Genomic DNA, 16,071 nt, shown 5'->3' with positions numbered 1-16,071 from the left:
TCAGCTGAGAATCATGGAAATGGATATACTACGCCTGATACTGTTAAGGAGGAGGCAAGGGCGATGAAAGCGGGCACGTCAGCTCGATTGAATGCGGCGTCATGCGTTATGGCAACGTAAACGCATTTTTCGGTACTTGAAAGAATAGCGCGCCTGTGTCGTCTGCTAGCCGCTTTGTGTTCGTGGCGCTGTGCGCGCTGCAGTGCGCATGCTCGGATCTGCGGCCGCTTGCTTTTGATTGGCTTGCGCGACACGATCGACAGCAGCGCTTCGGTTCTCTAGACCCGAACGGTATCGCTGCGGCAATGCATACTGAATAATGCAGGGACTCTAATTCGAGTATTAGACCGTTCGGTGCTATTGAGTACAGAAACGATCGGCACAATGGCGGAAAGATACAGAATAGGCACCCAGCCATGGTCCCGTTCCCCTCAGTCTCGGTCTCCCTCGCCTGGACTCGCCCTTCTTCGCATAGCCACTCGTCACAGTTCCACTGCCGACTGCTCCTAGTTAGTTCAGTGTCGAGTAGTTTGTTTCGTTCGCTGCGCACGCCTATTCTAGATCTGTTTCAAACCTTTTTTTGAATTATGGACTTTGGTTCTTTTCGTATTCTATTCAGTGTCCGCGACCGGCAATTAAAATGTATTTTATAATTACGTAAATTACATAAAAATTACGTTGTATGTAATACATACATCTTTTCAGGTAACAAAAGGGCATATCAGCTTACTTCACTATTTCGATAAACAGCAGAAGACATACTTATAAAACGGCAAGTTCTTTTCTTGTCATTACACATGAGAAGGAAGTCGGCACGGCACACACGAGTGGTCATTTTACGTCTTTTTTTGATCCAAAGTAAAACAGCATGATCATTGTTATGGAAGGCAGACCGACTTACAACCGAATGAAGTCCGCGCTCCATAGTCGAGTGTCTGGTGTCACTTTTTGTATAGAGAATGCGGTAACTTCTACAATATTATTTCAGTGGTACTGGGTGACGCACGAAAAATCGGCCCTGAGTGCTAGACTGCTCATTGTCGCCCACAAATCGTCATCTATTGTTTCTAAGTTGTTGTTTGCATTAGCTTATTTGTTATTTCTTCACTGCCTAATTATTACATGTTTATCTATTCTGCTCGTAGTGGTCAACAAATCGTGCGTAACTGGCGAGCAGTCTGTACTCAGGACCGGTTTTTCTTGCGCCACCTTATATTATTTCACTGCGATCAGCCATATAACGCTACAGTTGGCTTAACAAGAGGTTTTTCAGAATCACGAAAATTACTGTGTGTGACAATTGTGTAATGAATAAAAACTCTGTACTCCAGAGGGGAGGCGCCTTCCATCTTCAGTCACCCATATTGCTAATTTTCAATTTTTCTTAAGAACCAGATACCATGCACAAATGACGGTTAACGAGTAAAAATAAGCGGTTCCCAAAAAAGAGCAACCACCAGTGAACTAGTTCCCAAGGATGAACGAGTTTGCCCATCTCTACTACATATACAGATGATAACTGTATTTTGATTCGGCAGTTCTACTATTGACAGTTTCACGTCTTTTTCTGTGGATAAGCTGTCAGACTTGGTTATATTATTGAACTCTATATTTTCTCAGACATATATGCAGCTACCACCATGCTTGAATATTTTTCTACAAAATGGGCCTGCTAATTTGAGCAGATGTAGGTGTGTTACATCTAACATGTCTCTGTTCAACAAGTGGTCAGTGAAACATGAAACAGAAATATCACTTAAATTGTTTAACAAGATTTCTATTTCATTCAGCGTGTTGGAAAGAGACTGAATATTCTGGTGGAGCAATTTGAAGTTTGAACTACGGCTTTTTCATCTACCATTGTAAGATGAAAAAAAAAATTCTTCGTTTCGAGAGGTGGGTGATTACTTCTTGTTATCTGTTTAGCTGGCATGTGGGTCCTACATTTTTTGTGCTGTGGTGCTTCTAATTACACTAAAGAGCCAAAGAAACTGGCACACCTGCCTAGTATCGTGTAGGGCCCCTTCGAGCACGCAGAAGTGCCGCAACACGACGTGGTATGCACTCTACTTACGTCTGAAGTGGTGCTGGAGGGAATTGACACAGTGAATCCTGCAGGGGTGTCTATAAATCCGTAAGAGTACAAAGGGGTGGTGATCTCTTCTCAACAGCACGTTGCAAGGCATCCCAGATATGCTCAATAATGTTCATATCTGGGGAGTTTGGTGGCCAGCGGAAGTGTTTACACTCCGAAGAATGTTTCTGGAGCCACTCTGTAGCAATTCTGGATGTGTGGGTTGTCGCATTGTCCTGCTGGAATTGCCCAAGTCCGTCGGAATGCACAGTCAGGGTTGCCACAAGTTCTGGAAAGCAGGGAATATTACGGAATTTCAAATGTATCAGGGAAATTTGGGAAAAAAGCTGGAAAAATACACTACTGGCCATTAAAATTGCTACACCACGAAGATGACGTGCTACAGACGCCAAATTTAACCGACAGGAAGAAGATGCTGTGATATGCAAATGATTAGCTTTTCAGAGCGCTCACACACAAGGCTGGCGCCGGTGGCGACACCTACAACGAGCAGACATAAAGAAAGTTCCCAACCGATTTCTCATACACAAACAGCAGTTGACCGGCGTTACCAGGTGAAACGTTGTTGTGATGCCTCGTGTAAGGAGGAGAAATGCGTCCCATCACGTTTCCGACTATGATAAAGGTCGGATTGTAGCCTATCGCGATTGCGGTTTATCGTATCGCGACATTGCTGCTCGCGTTGGGCGAGATCCAATGACTGTTAGCAGAATATGGAATCTGTGGATTCAGGAGTGTAATACGGAACGCCTTGCTGGATCCCAACGGCCTCGTATCACTAGCAGTCGAGATGACAGGCATCTGCAACGGTTCGTGCAGCCATGTCTCGATCCCTGAGTCAACAGATGGGGACGTTTGCAAGACAACAACCATCTGCACGAACAGTTCAACGACGTTTGCAGCAGCATGGACTATCAGCTCGGAGACCATGGCTGTCGTTACCCTTGAGGCTACATCACAGACAGGCGGCCTGCGATGGTGTACTCAACACGAACCTGGGTGCACGAGTGGGAAAACGTCATTTTTTCGGATGAATCCAGGTTTTGTTTACAGCATCAGTATGGTCGCATCCGTGTTTGACGACATCGTGGTGAACACACATTGGAAGCGTGTATCGCCATACTGGCGTATCATCCGGCGTGATGGTATGGGGTGCCATTGGCTACACGTCTTGGTCACCTCTTGTTCGCTTTGACGGCACTGTGAACAGTGGACGGTACATTTCAGATGTGTTACGACACATGGCTCTACCCTTCATTCGATTCCTGCGAAACCCTACATTTCAGCAGGATAATGCACGACCGCATGTTGCAGGTCCTGTACGGGCCTTTCTGGATACAGAAAATGTTCGACTGCTGCCCTGGCCAGCACATTCTCCAGATCTCTCACCAACTGAAAACGTCTGGTCAATGGTGGCCGAGCAATTGGCTCGTCACAGTACGCCAGTCACTACTCTCGATGATGTGTGGTATCGTGTTGAAGCTGCATGGGCAGCTGTACCTGTACACGCCATCCAAGCTCTGTTTAACTCAATGCCCAGGGGTATCAATGCCGTTATTACGGCCAGAGGTGGTTTTTCTGGGTTCTGATTTCTCAGGATCTATGCACCCAAATTGCGTGAAAATGTAATCACATGTCAGTTCTAGTATATTTTCCAGTGAATACCCGTTTATCATCTGCATTTCTTCTTGGTGCAGCAATTTTAATGGCCAGTAGTGTATCTTTTTGCCTCAGCAGATGAAATGGTTTGTTCACTGAGATATCGTGCATCGTCGCTGGCTGGGCGCCACTTCCCTACCCCCTCATTCCTATTGCTTCTCTCTCTCTCTCTCTCTCTCTCTCTCTCCCCCCCCCCCCCCCCCCTCCTCGTTGGCGTTACTGCAGGGCACACATAACATGATGAATTTACCTTCGTTTGCGGTTTTAAATTACCTGCGTTCGATGCACTTTTTACTGCACAGCACTTTTCATTGGTTATATATTTGCTTAGTTTTTCCTCTAGTTCCCTGATTTTCGCTAACAGAGCCTCTCTCCCCTCTTGCAACACTTTAATTATTTCGTCTTTCGATGCTGACAATCAGTTTTTGGTCGCCATATGGCACTACAACATAGTTCATCGTTTTCGATCGTGTAGACATACCTTTACTGTTATTTACTTTATACGCACACGAGTAGTACAAATTGTCTTTGTCGCCACCATTTTTTAGACGCTTTGTCCATAATAAACTAGAATGTATACAGTTTTCGTGAGCCGCAAATTCGTAACGATTGTACTCTGCGCCATCTTTAATCGTACATATCTAAAACAAAATAATTTCAAATTAAAAAATATTGAAAAACTTTTAAAGAATAAAAGAAAAACCTCAGGACAGGTTCAATCATGAAAGGCAGGTATCTGTAGAGGAGCCAGACTAACGACGCACAACTGCAAGTTGGTTCGAAAGACAATAAAAAAAAAAAAAGATACCAGATCAGTCGTCCCTAGAGTCAACAAAAATCTACATAGGTTGCCAAGTTGTGGCTGTCTAATGTCAGAACTGTGGTAGAGTAAAAGTAAGGAACCAGAATGAAAAATGCACAAAAAAAGGTGAATGTGTCCTGGGCAGAGTTAGGGGTGCAAAAGGAGGGAAGCAGCTTTTTGATTTAATCTGGCAGCTTCAAAGTCATTTAAATCAACATATCTTGACATGGTTGCACTTTTTTTATGAGTTAACCCTGCTTCCCCTGCACAGTGAGCTCTCTTAGCTGCAAGGTGTTGGCACACTTGCGTCTTGGAATTTATAAGTTAAAGTCTGTGATCCTGTGACCAAAATCCAAATTATTTGCCAGCCGTAATAAACAACACATAATAATATACATGTAATAGCAAAAAATGTTTTCCTGGGGGGGGGGGGATAAAATTTCTGGGGATGAATTTGTTCCGTAGGGGACACTAAGACAGTTTTTCGATCTTTGGTTTGTTGGGGGGGGGGGGGGATAAAATTTCTGGGGATGAATTTGTTCCTTAGGGGACACTAAGACAGTTTTTCGATCTTTGGTTTGTTTGGGGGGGGGGGAGCCTTGATTTTTTTCCCCCCCCGAGGGGATCATTTCTGCCCCAGACTCACATCCTGTAACATGTATGTTGAGGGGTGTAAGAACAAACAAACACAGATGTATGTGCTTCTAGAGAGGGGGATGCAGCTACAATAGGAAGTATACTAGAGTCGGGATGCATGCATCCTAAACTTTAATGACATGTTGTGTCATACAGCACAACATGACAAATGCCACGTTGGAGGCCATTATAGCATGTGGCATGTTATACGACATGAAATCATGTGTCATGTTTCTTTACTGGACACACTGCTTTATATTTGATTACAGGGGTACTAATACTAGCAAGTAAAAAAGTGCGAATATGCCAGGATATTTTGATTTAAATCTCTTTGAAGCTTCCAGATAGTCGGAAAGCTAGTCCTTGTCTTTTACATCCCCAACTCTGCCCAGGACATATCTGCTTTTTTGTCATTTATATATGTTTAAATGTGAAATTATATGAAACAAAGCATTTGTGTGTGAGGCACAGAATGTTTTTTCTTTCTTTTTTTAAACAAAACTGCTTCATAAAGCTTAAAAAGCTATTATATACAGGGTGTTTCAAAAATGACCGGTATATTTGAAACGGCAATAAAAACTAAACGAGCAGCGATAGAAATACACCGTTTGTTGCAATATGCTTGGGACAACAGTACATTTTCAGGCAGACAAACTAAGGCAGTTTGTACCGCCGCAAATTCACGAAGAATGTCCAGATAGCGTGATGCAGTAATCGTTTCGGATCTGAAAAATGGGCCAATGATTCCTTTGGAAGAAATGGCGGCCCAGACCAGTACTTTTTGAGGATGCAGGGACGATGGGACTGCAACATGGGGCTTTTCGGTTCCCCATATGCACCAGTTCTGTTTATTGACGAAGCCGTCCAGGTAAAAATAAGCTTCATCAGTAAACCAAATGCTGCCCACATGCATATTGCCGTCATCAATCCTGTGCACTATATTGTTAGCGAATGTCTCTCGTGCAGCAATGGTAGCGGCGCTGAGGGGTTGCCGCGTTTGAATTTTGTATGGATAGAGGTGTAAACTCTGGCACATGAGACGATACGTGGACATTGGCGTCATTTGGACCGCAGCTGCAACACGGCGAACGGAAACCCGAGGCCGCTGTTGGATCACCTGCTGCACTAGCTGCGTGTTGCCCTCTGTGGTTGCCGTACGCGGTCGCCCTACCTTTCCAGCACGTTCATCCGTCACGTTCCCAGTCCGTTGAAATTTTTCAAACAGATCCTTTATTGTATCGCTTTTCGGTCCTTTGGTTACATTAAACCTCCGTTGAAAACTTCGTCTTGTTGCAACAACACTGTGTTCTAGGCGGTGGAATTCCAACACCAGAAAAATCCTCTGTTCTAAGGAATAAACCATGTTGTCTACAGCACACTTGCACGTTGTGAACAGCACACGCTTACAGCAGAAAGACGACGTACAGAATGGCGCACTCATAGACTGCGTTGTCTTCTATACCTTTCACATCACTTGCAGCGCCATCTGTTGTTGAAAAGTGTAACTACTGTAATTTTGAAAGTTTGTCCGCCTGAAAATGTGCTGTTGTCCCAAGCATATTGCAACAAACAGTGTATTTCTATTGCTGCTCGTTTAGTTTTTATTGCCGTTTCAAATATACCGGTCATTTTTGAAACACCCTGTATGTTCCATATAGATATGTTTTCTGTCCACTCCTTGTCAGATAGTGTTGCTGTCCAAGAAACCAACTTTTCATTTAAAAATTGTAAAACACAACATTTCTTTACAGATGGAGCAGATTGTTGAAAAAATGCAGGATGAAACAACTGGAGTACCTGTCAAAACAGTCAAAAGTTTCATGTCTAAAATACCATCCGTGTTCACAGGTATGTTTTGAGCATGTCACTCATAAACTTAGTGCCTGAAAATTAATCTAATGATTACAGAGCTTAAACAAATGGTAACTTTTGTCATTACTGCTGATGACTGTGTGATTGCTTACTCACTGTATTTAAAACAAACTTTTGCCTGTTATGTCTGCATTTTATCTCTTTCCTAATCTTGAGTTTTTTTATGACTTCCTTCACCATTCTGTCACATATTCATTGGTATCATTTTTAGTGGGCACCTGAATCATATTTATTCTAATGGAAATCGATCTCCTTGCAGCTGTGTTTTTATTTTATTTCAATGTTTATCTCATAATTCTACTATCAATTTCACCACAGTATTTTATTGTCCTCAGTTACCTGTGCAATACAAAGCACACATGTGTTCATCCACAGTACATTTGTCATGTAACTACAGCTAATGGTCAAGTCTCTTTCAATTAAGATAAACACAGTTAAACAGAAATCTTAGAAGCTTTTTTATGAGAGAAAGATAATTACATCAGGCAACAAAATAAAAAGTATATGGAATATAGTGAAGACAGAGACAGTTGGAGCCAAAAAGGAAGAAGATAGCTCTAAAAATAAATGAGACATTGGTAACAAATGCATCTAGTGTTGCAAACCTTATAAACAAGTACTTTGTTCCTGTTACTGACAGCTTGGGGTTATCAGGTTCGGTATACACTGCAATGGAGTATCTGTCACTAGTCTTTACACATAACTTCAGTAAAATGGAAATGACACTCATGTCTCCCAAAGAAGTAGCATCCATCATAAAATCCTTAAAATATAAGCATTTTAATGTTTGTGGTAACATATCAATGAAGTTAATCAAAGAGTGCTCATGTGAGTTGAATTTATCTTAAGTTACTTATGTAATCAATCTCTTATGAATGGAATGTTTTTAGACTGGCTAAAATATGCTGAAGTTAATCGTTTTTGTAGGAAGGGGGATAAAGAGATACCATCAAACTATTGACCAATTTCACGTTTGCTGGCTTTTTCAGAGATATGTGAGAAAGTTGTGTTCAGATGTTTTCTTAAGCATCTTATGGCAAATAATATATCATCCAAATATCAGTTTGGGTTTCTGAAGGGTTCCAATATAGAGAAAGCTATTTACATTTACAGTAAGTATTTACTTAATTCATTAGGTAACATATTAGAGACTGCTGGTATTTTTTGTGACCTGTCGAAAGCCTTTGACTGTGTGAATCACAGAATTTTCTTAAGTAAATTAGAATATATTGGTGTCCCCGGCAGTGCTGCAAAACGGTTCGAGTCTTACCTAACTAACAGGAAACACAGGATGTTGTTGCGAAATACCTGTGCAGTAAGCAGTCAGCCCCATCTCACTGGGAATTAATTATGTGTGGTGTTTCTCAAGAGATTTCCTTCCAGAATGTGTATAACATATGAAGACATGCAGATCAAAGAGGCTGACAGTGTTAAATTTCTGGGATTACAACTCAATAATAAATTCAGTTGGGAAGGGCATACCACTGAATTGCTGAAACACATAAACAAGTCTGTATTTGAAGTAAGAACAGTGTCAGATGTAGAAGATATAAATATAAGAAAAGTTGCCCTCTTTGTTTACTTTCTGGAGTAACTCATCAAACCAAGCAAAAGTTTTTAGCATGCAAAAGCATATAATAAGACTCATTTGTGGTGTAAATTGTAGAACATCATGTAGAAACCTGTTCAAGGAACTTTGTATTCTAACCACTGCTTCTCAGTATATGTATTCCTTAATAAAATTTGTAGCAAGTAATACACCTCTGTTTCCAACTAATAGCTCAATACATAGTATCAAAATAGGAATAGGAACAATCTACATAAACACCTGAAATCACTTACTTTGGTCCAAAAAGGGGTCCAGTATTCAGGAACACACATTTTCAATAAATTGCCAGCAACAATTAAAAACTAATTTCTCGAATCATATTTTTATGCCCCTTACATGCAATGTTGTTGGTGGCAGCAGAATCATTTGATAGTTAGCTTCAATTACCAGTTCTCTAAATTTTCTCAGTAGTGTTACTAGAAAAGAACGTTGCCTTCCCTCCAAAGATTCCCATTAAAGTTCCTGAAGTATTTCAGTAACACTTACGTGTGTTTTGAACCTACTGGTAACAAATCTAGTAACCAATCTCTGAATTGCTTTGATGTCTTCCTTCAAACCAACTTGTTACAGATACCAAACACTCAAGCAGTACTCAAGAATAGGTCATGCCAGCATCCTATATGCTGTCTCCTTTACAGGTGAACCACTCTTTCCTAAAATTCTCCCAATTAGCCTAAGTTGACCATTTTCCTTCCCTACCACAGTTCTCACATGCTTGTTCCATTTCATATGGCTTTGCAACATTACACCTGGATATTTTAATGACTTGACTGTGTTGGGCAGGACACTAGTAATACTGTGGCTGAGCACTACAGGCTTGTTCTTCCTACTCATCAAGATTAACTTACATTTTTCCACATTTAGAAGTAGATGCCATTAATCACACCAACTAGAAATTTTGTCTATGTTGTCTTATATCTTCTTACATTCACTCAACTTCAACACCGTACTGTACACCACAGTATCATCAGCAAACAACTGCTGATTGCTGTCCACCCTCAACAACGGTCCTATCACATTTCCCTGAGGCACTCCTCACAATATCCTTGTCCCTGATGAACACTCACCATCAAGGACAACATATTGGATTCTATTATTTAAGAAGTCTTCAAGTCACTGACATATCTGTGAATTTATTCCATATGCGTGTACCTTTATTAAGAGCCTGCACTGGGGCCCATGTCAAATGCTTTCTGGAAATCCAGAAATATGGAATCTGCTTGTTGCCTCCATTCATTGTTTGCAGTATATCATGTGAGAATAGGGCAAGTTAAGTTTCGCAGGAGCAGTGCTTTCTAAACCCATGCTAATTCATGGACATAAGCTTCACAGTCTCAAGAATGTTTAATATATTCAAACTGGGAATATGTTCAAGGATTCTGCTTCAAACAGAAGTTAGGGATACTGATCTGTAATTTTGTGGGTCCATTTTTTTAACCATCTTATATACTGGAGTCACCTGGGCTTTTTTTCCAGTTCCTTGTGTCTTTGTGATGAGTGAGAGGTTCCTGACAATTGCAGGCCATATAAGGGGCCAATGCCCTAGAGCACTCTTTGTAAAACCGAATTGGGATTCCATCTGGACCTGGTGATTTATTTGCTTTCAAATCTTTCAGTTGTTTCTCTATGCTAAGGATACTCATTACTATGTAATTCATATGGTAATCTGTCTGATTGTCAAATGATGGTATGTTTACATCATTCTCTTGTGTGAACAATTTCTTGAATGTGAAATTTAAAATGTGGGCTTTTGTTTCGCTATCTTCAACTACCAAACCAAACTGGTCAACAAGGGACTGAATGGAAGCTTTAAACATGATGAGTGATTTTATGTAGGACCAGAATTTTCTTGTGTTCTCTGCCAAATCTCTTGCTAAGGTGTGATGTTGGTAGTTTTTGTATGCTTCGTGCATAGATCTTTTCATTGACACTTCAATCTCTACTAACCTTTGCTTTTCATCGTTTGTGTGTTCTTTTTTGAACCAACAGTGCATCAGCCTCTGCTTCCTCAGCATCTTCTGAATTTTGTTATTAAACCACAGTGGATCTTTTCCATCTTTTATCCGCATACTAGGCACATAACCCTCCAGACCACAATTCACAATCTGCTTAAACTTTGCCCATAGTTCCCTTACATCCACCTTACTGGAACTAAGTGATGTCAGTTCGCTATCTAAGTGAATTGCTAACCATTGCTTGTCTGCTCTATCCAGCAGTAACACTCTCCTAGCCTTCTTGACTTATTTATTAACTTTTATAATCATAGTTGCTATAATGACTTCATGATCGCTAATCCCTATTTCTCTACTGACTTGTCGATAAGGTCTGGCCTATTTTGAGCTACGAGGTCTAAGATATTTCCGTTGTGTGTCGGCTGCTGAGCTAGCACCACAAGACAGTTTTCAGAAAGTGTGTTCAAAAGTATTTTTCTGTACCCCCTGCAATGAATCCATAGATATCCCAGTCTATACTCAGTAGGCTAAAGTTGCCTCCAACTAGTGTTGCATGATCTGTGTATTTACACGCTACTAACCACAGACTTCCTTTCAGTTACTCTAGAACTGTCACAGTGGTTTTTGGATTGCTGATAAAAAAATCCAAAACACTTTGTTTTACCTTCTACACCTGCTACACATGACCTCATAACTTCAATGTCACGCCCAACTTTCACCTCAATAGAGACTATTTTTGTCAGCTGCAGCCACACTCCCCCTCCTGTGGCCTTTAATCTGTCTTTCAAATTCACAGATCAAATCCTGTAAGTCCTGTGATGTCTTTCCATCAAGGTTAGTGCCCATAATGTGTCTACAACTCAGTGGGAAAATTTATATCAAACACACTCTATTCTCTGCATTGAAACTGAGATATCTTCACACCATAAGTAAAATTTTATACCATTAACAATACTCAATATAAATCCCACAACTTTTGTTAACTCTTATTATTTTATTTGACTATTATGCCATGTTTCCCTGTGTGTATGTTAACTGATATATTCGTGACCAAATCTGTATTTGTACAATGTATGTATTTTAAATGATCACATCTGTACTTTAAGTTGCGTAGGTATCTGGAGATGAGACAGTATTGTCTTGGAGTTTAAACAGTACATGTATGAAATAAACATCAAAATAAAATAAAAATACAGCTGCAAGGAAACAGACTTTCCTTGGAAGAAATAAATAACAAGCTGATAGTCCTACAGATTTCTGTATATAGCCGACTCCACAAAAACTGAATGAAGTGTCACTATCATTATGGGGGTGGATTCTCATTCAGTAAGAATTTGGTTTAGATAACTGACTAGCCATCCATATTTAGGTTTTCTGTAGTTTCTGTAAATCATTTTAGACAAAAGTCAAAATTCTGGTTGAACTTTTTTGTATCTAAGGAGATAAATGAAGATGATATGTTAAGCACCATTATTTCAAATACCTTTGCTTCTCATTCATTTCAGTTTAATTAATAGTTGCTGTGCTCACTCCTTCTAATCGTCCCTTCCCTACCCTTCATCCCATCTCCCCCTGCCCCCCCCCCCCCCCCCACTTACTCTCTCTCTCTCTGTGCATGGATCTGTGTGTGTCAATTAAATATAAATAAAGGCCTGTCATAGAAATAGTCAGTATGTACCTATAAGTCAAGTGAGAAATCAGGTGTAAATAGTCTCAATGTAATTATAGTTACAAGTGAAACTTGTAGTAAATCTAAAATATGAATATTAAATGAACATTGAAAAATATGGAGAAAGGTTTTGCTGCTGTGTAATCATTAGTGACTTCATTATTGGTATACATTTCTCAAAGAAACAATTAATGAAAACTAGAATGGCTGATTTTAAAATGTGATGTAAGGAATATGAATCACATAATGTTTAAATGACATATTTAAATTACAATCGTGTTTGTTGAATTTTGCCATAGGAATTTACAACATAGATTGGTTTGAGGAATGCCACTGAGCCAGATATTTTTGGTGTCTTGTTTCAGGATCAGATTTGATAATGTGGATGCTAAAGAACTTGGATGTTGAAGATCAAGGTAAGTTAATGTTGTTCTCTTAATAATATTGCTATTTATTTTCTACAGACTATTGCTTCATTGTATCTGTGTTTTTGACTTTTTAAACATTGTTCCTTTAAGTAATTTAGTTATGGAAAAAATCTATTTAACTCTTTGAGCGACTCACTTCTCTGATTGATGCCACAAAAGTGTGGTGAATTCTTAGATACTTGAACAATGGCCTGCATGAAGTTCACAAATTGACACTGTGTATCGTCTACCCTTTTCTTATAAATGCATATAGATGGTGCAGAATAATTATCATGTGAGATGGTTCAAAATTTGGCTAGAAGTACGAGAAGAGATTATTATATACACTTCCTAAGCACTGTATTATGTGATAATGCCTTTCATTAAATTCAAAATCTGTGGAGTGGGTAAGGCATTAGATTCTGTTGATCATTCTCCAGCTGTTGGATAGAGATGTTTAATTCTCTGGCATCATGAATATTTTGTATATGAAGGAAGCTATGAGCATTCATAACCAATGCAGTTGCTTATTTGGGACATCCTTCTGAGGTTGAAGGAGGACAATGTCAAACTATCTACTCCTATACTTCTTGTATAGGTTAACAATATGGGATTCCTATATTGTTTCTACTGCTTATTCAACATTCTACCATGTATTGATTAAAGTGAACTCAAATCTGATTGCTACATACAGAAATATTTCAATTACCACTACCGAGGTAATGGGAGATTTTATGCAAAATAATGGAAATTGGCAAAAATGTCACAAGAAATAATACCAGATATTTTTGGAATAAATTTTAAGAACAATTACAAAATTATCAAACTCTCAGATTAAGCTTCAGATATCCAGATAAAATACTGTAAACAAAGTACATAGAAAACTGCAAACTCCATGCAGTGTTCTTTGAAAACTTATTGAATTGTGTAAGTCTGAGAAACTATTCCAAATCTGAACTCAACAACACAGCCTACACTGGAAGAAGTCAAGCAAATCATCAGGCACCCGGGGAGGATGGAATAATAGTAGACATATTCAAAATATGTGCTGAAAAACTGGCCAAAATTCTCCATAAAATACTTTTGAATGCCTGCAAACTGAGAAAATCACTAGAGAATGAAAGAGTGCAATAATTTACCCACTTCACAAGAAAGGGGGCAAATCAGATGTCAACAACTATTGATGGTTATTCAAGATATTTAAAATCTGTCTGAGAAACTGCAATAAAGTGTTAATTTTTGTCACCAAGCAAACCACATTGTAAATATGTTTTCTTGCAGACCAATGATGATCATAGCTTGTGGTCTTCTGATGAATACTAGTCAGACAGTACACAGAGAGCAAAATCAGATCACATACAAATTAAAGAGACTTTTAATGTAAAAATTTTAACAGTAAATAACCAAACAAAGTTCCTGAGATTACTGCCCTCCAGGAAAGTTATTGTACTCTACAGTTATTGTACAGACCTGAAAGCTGGATGAAACCTGAAGTAGAAAGCTCTGAAATATTTAACAAGGGATTGACTGTATATTGGAAATACAGGTTAGACACCATAGGAGGGGGAGTGTTTATTGCAGTCTACACAAATTTTGTCTCTTGAGGTTGAGATTGAATCTAACTATGAAATAATCTGGTGACAAGTAACCAGCGTAGGTGAACACAAGTTAATCATTGGATGTTCTTACTGACCACTTGGTTATGCTGTAACAGTTGCAGAATCAGTCAAAGAAAGTCTACACTCAGTAGAACAGAAATACCCCAATCATGCACTATTGTTTGAAGATTACTTTAACCTATTGACTGTAGACTGGGACATTTATGGATTTATTGCAAGTGATACAGATAGACAGTCTTGTGAAATACTTTTGAACATGTTTTCTAAACACTGTTGTGAGCAGCTTGCTCAGCAGCCCACAAGCAGTGGAAATATTTTAGACCTTTTAGTTAAAACAGACCTCACTGTATCAATAGTGTCAGTATAGAGACAGACATTAGTGATCATGATGTCATCACAGCAACAGTTGCTACTTAAGTTAATAAATCCATTGGGAATGCTAGGAGAGTGTATGTGCTGGAAAGTGCAGATAAACAATTGTTAGCATCCTACTTAGACAGTGAATAGATATAATTTAGTTCCAATATGATAAATATAGAGGAATTATGGGCGAAATTTAAGCTGATTGCAATTTGTGCTCCAGAGAAGTAGGTGCTGAGTAAATATTAAAGATGGAAAAGACCCACTGTGGTTTCATGGTAAAATTTGGAAAGTGCAGAAGTAGCAGAGATTGTTGCACTCTTGGGTGAAAAAATGACATGGAAATGTTGACAGGCAAAATTAAATAGAAACATGTATGCCTATAGAATATCAGTGTGTGAAGCATACAACAACCTCCACCATCATACCGTAGCAAAGAATCTTGCGGAGAATGGGAGCAAATTCTGGTGCTATGTAAAATCAGCAAGCATGTCAAAGAGTTGTGTCCAGTCACTTGTCAACCAGTCAGATGTGGCAGTAGAAAACAGAAAAATGAAAGCTAAAGTTTTAAATTTGGAGTTTAAAAAAATCATTCACACAGGAGATATTGACATATTATCATTTGACCATCACATAAACTCGCTGATGGAGGACATAGAAATGGGCATCACTGACATTGAGAAGCAACTGAAATAGTTGGATGGAATCCCAGTGCTGATTTACAGAGAGCACTGCATGGCACTGAACCTTACTTGACTTGCATTTATCATAAATATATATGACGGTAGTATCTGTTCCCGAGAGAACAGTTACCGTGAATGACCATGCGGCTTTGCTAGAAATGAAATGATGATTAAATGGACACCCTAGCTGCAAACAGGCATTGATCTACTTCATTGGGGACATGTTGAAAATGTGTGCCCCGACCGGGACTCGAACCCGGGATGTAAGCCATGTAAGCAGGAGATCCCGGGTTCGAGTCCCGGTCGGGGCACACATTTTCAACATGTCCCCAATGAAGTAGATCAATGCCTGTTTGCAGCTAGGGTGTCCATTTAATCATCATTTCATTTATCATAAATCTCTCGCTCAGCGCAAAGTCCCAAGTGACTGGAAAAAACCTCAGGTGACGCCTGCATATAGGAAGGGTAAAAGAATATAACCATAAACTTACAGACTTCTATCCTTAAAATCAGTATACTGGAGAATTTTTGAACTTATTTTGAATTACAATATAACAAATTGCCTTGAGACAGAAAAGGTGCTATCCATAAATCAGCATGGATTTAGAAATCATGGATGAAGGACAGATTCCTAAATTTCCAGCATGCAGATCGTTAATGAAGGTCCAAGCATATGGAATAGATTCCCAGATATGCAAGTAGCTCAAA

The 16,071-nt window shown here is 39.4% G+C and overlaps 1 protein-coding gene across 3 annotated transcripts in view; it reads left to right on the top strand.

Moving 5' to 3' along the window:
- Positions 1 to 16,071, top strand: part of LOC126248966 (regulator of G-protein signaling 7) — a 220,949-nt gene that overhangs the window by 100,655 nt on the left and 104,223 nt on the right. For all 3 annotated transcript variants that reach the window (XM_049950518.1, XM_049950516.1, XM_049950517.1), the window contains 2 exons: positions 6,944 to 7,040; positions 12,660 to 12,710. In XM_049950518.1, the coding sequence (XP_049806475.1) occupies positions 6,944 to 7,040; positions 12,660 to 12,710 (148 nt within the window). The remainder of the gene's footprint in view (positions 1 to 6,943; positions 7,041 to 12,659; positions 12,711 to 16,071) is intronic.

This window comes from Schistocerca nitens, chromosome 3 (genome assembly GCF_023898315.1).
Source record: "Schistocerca nitens isolate TAMUIC-IGC-003100 chromosome 3, iqSchNite1.1, whole genome shotgun sequence".
NCBI classification, from domain to species: Eukaryota; Metazoa; Arthropoda; class Insecta; order Orthoptera; family Acrididae; genus Schistocerca; species Schistocerca nitens.
Note: the sequence above shows the minus strand (reverse complement) of the source record. Positions and strands in the feature narration are given on the sequence as shown.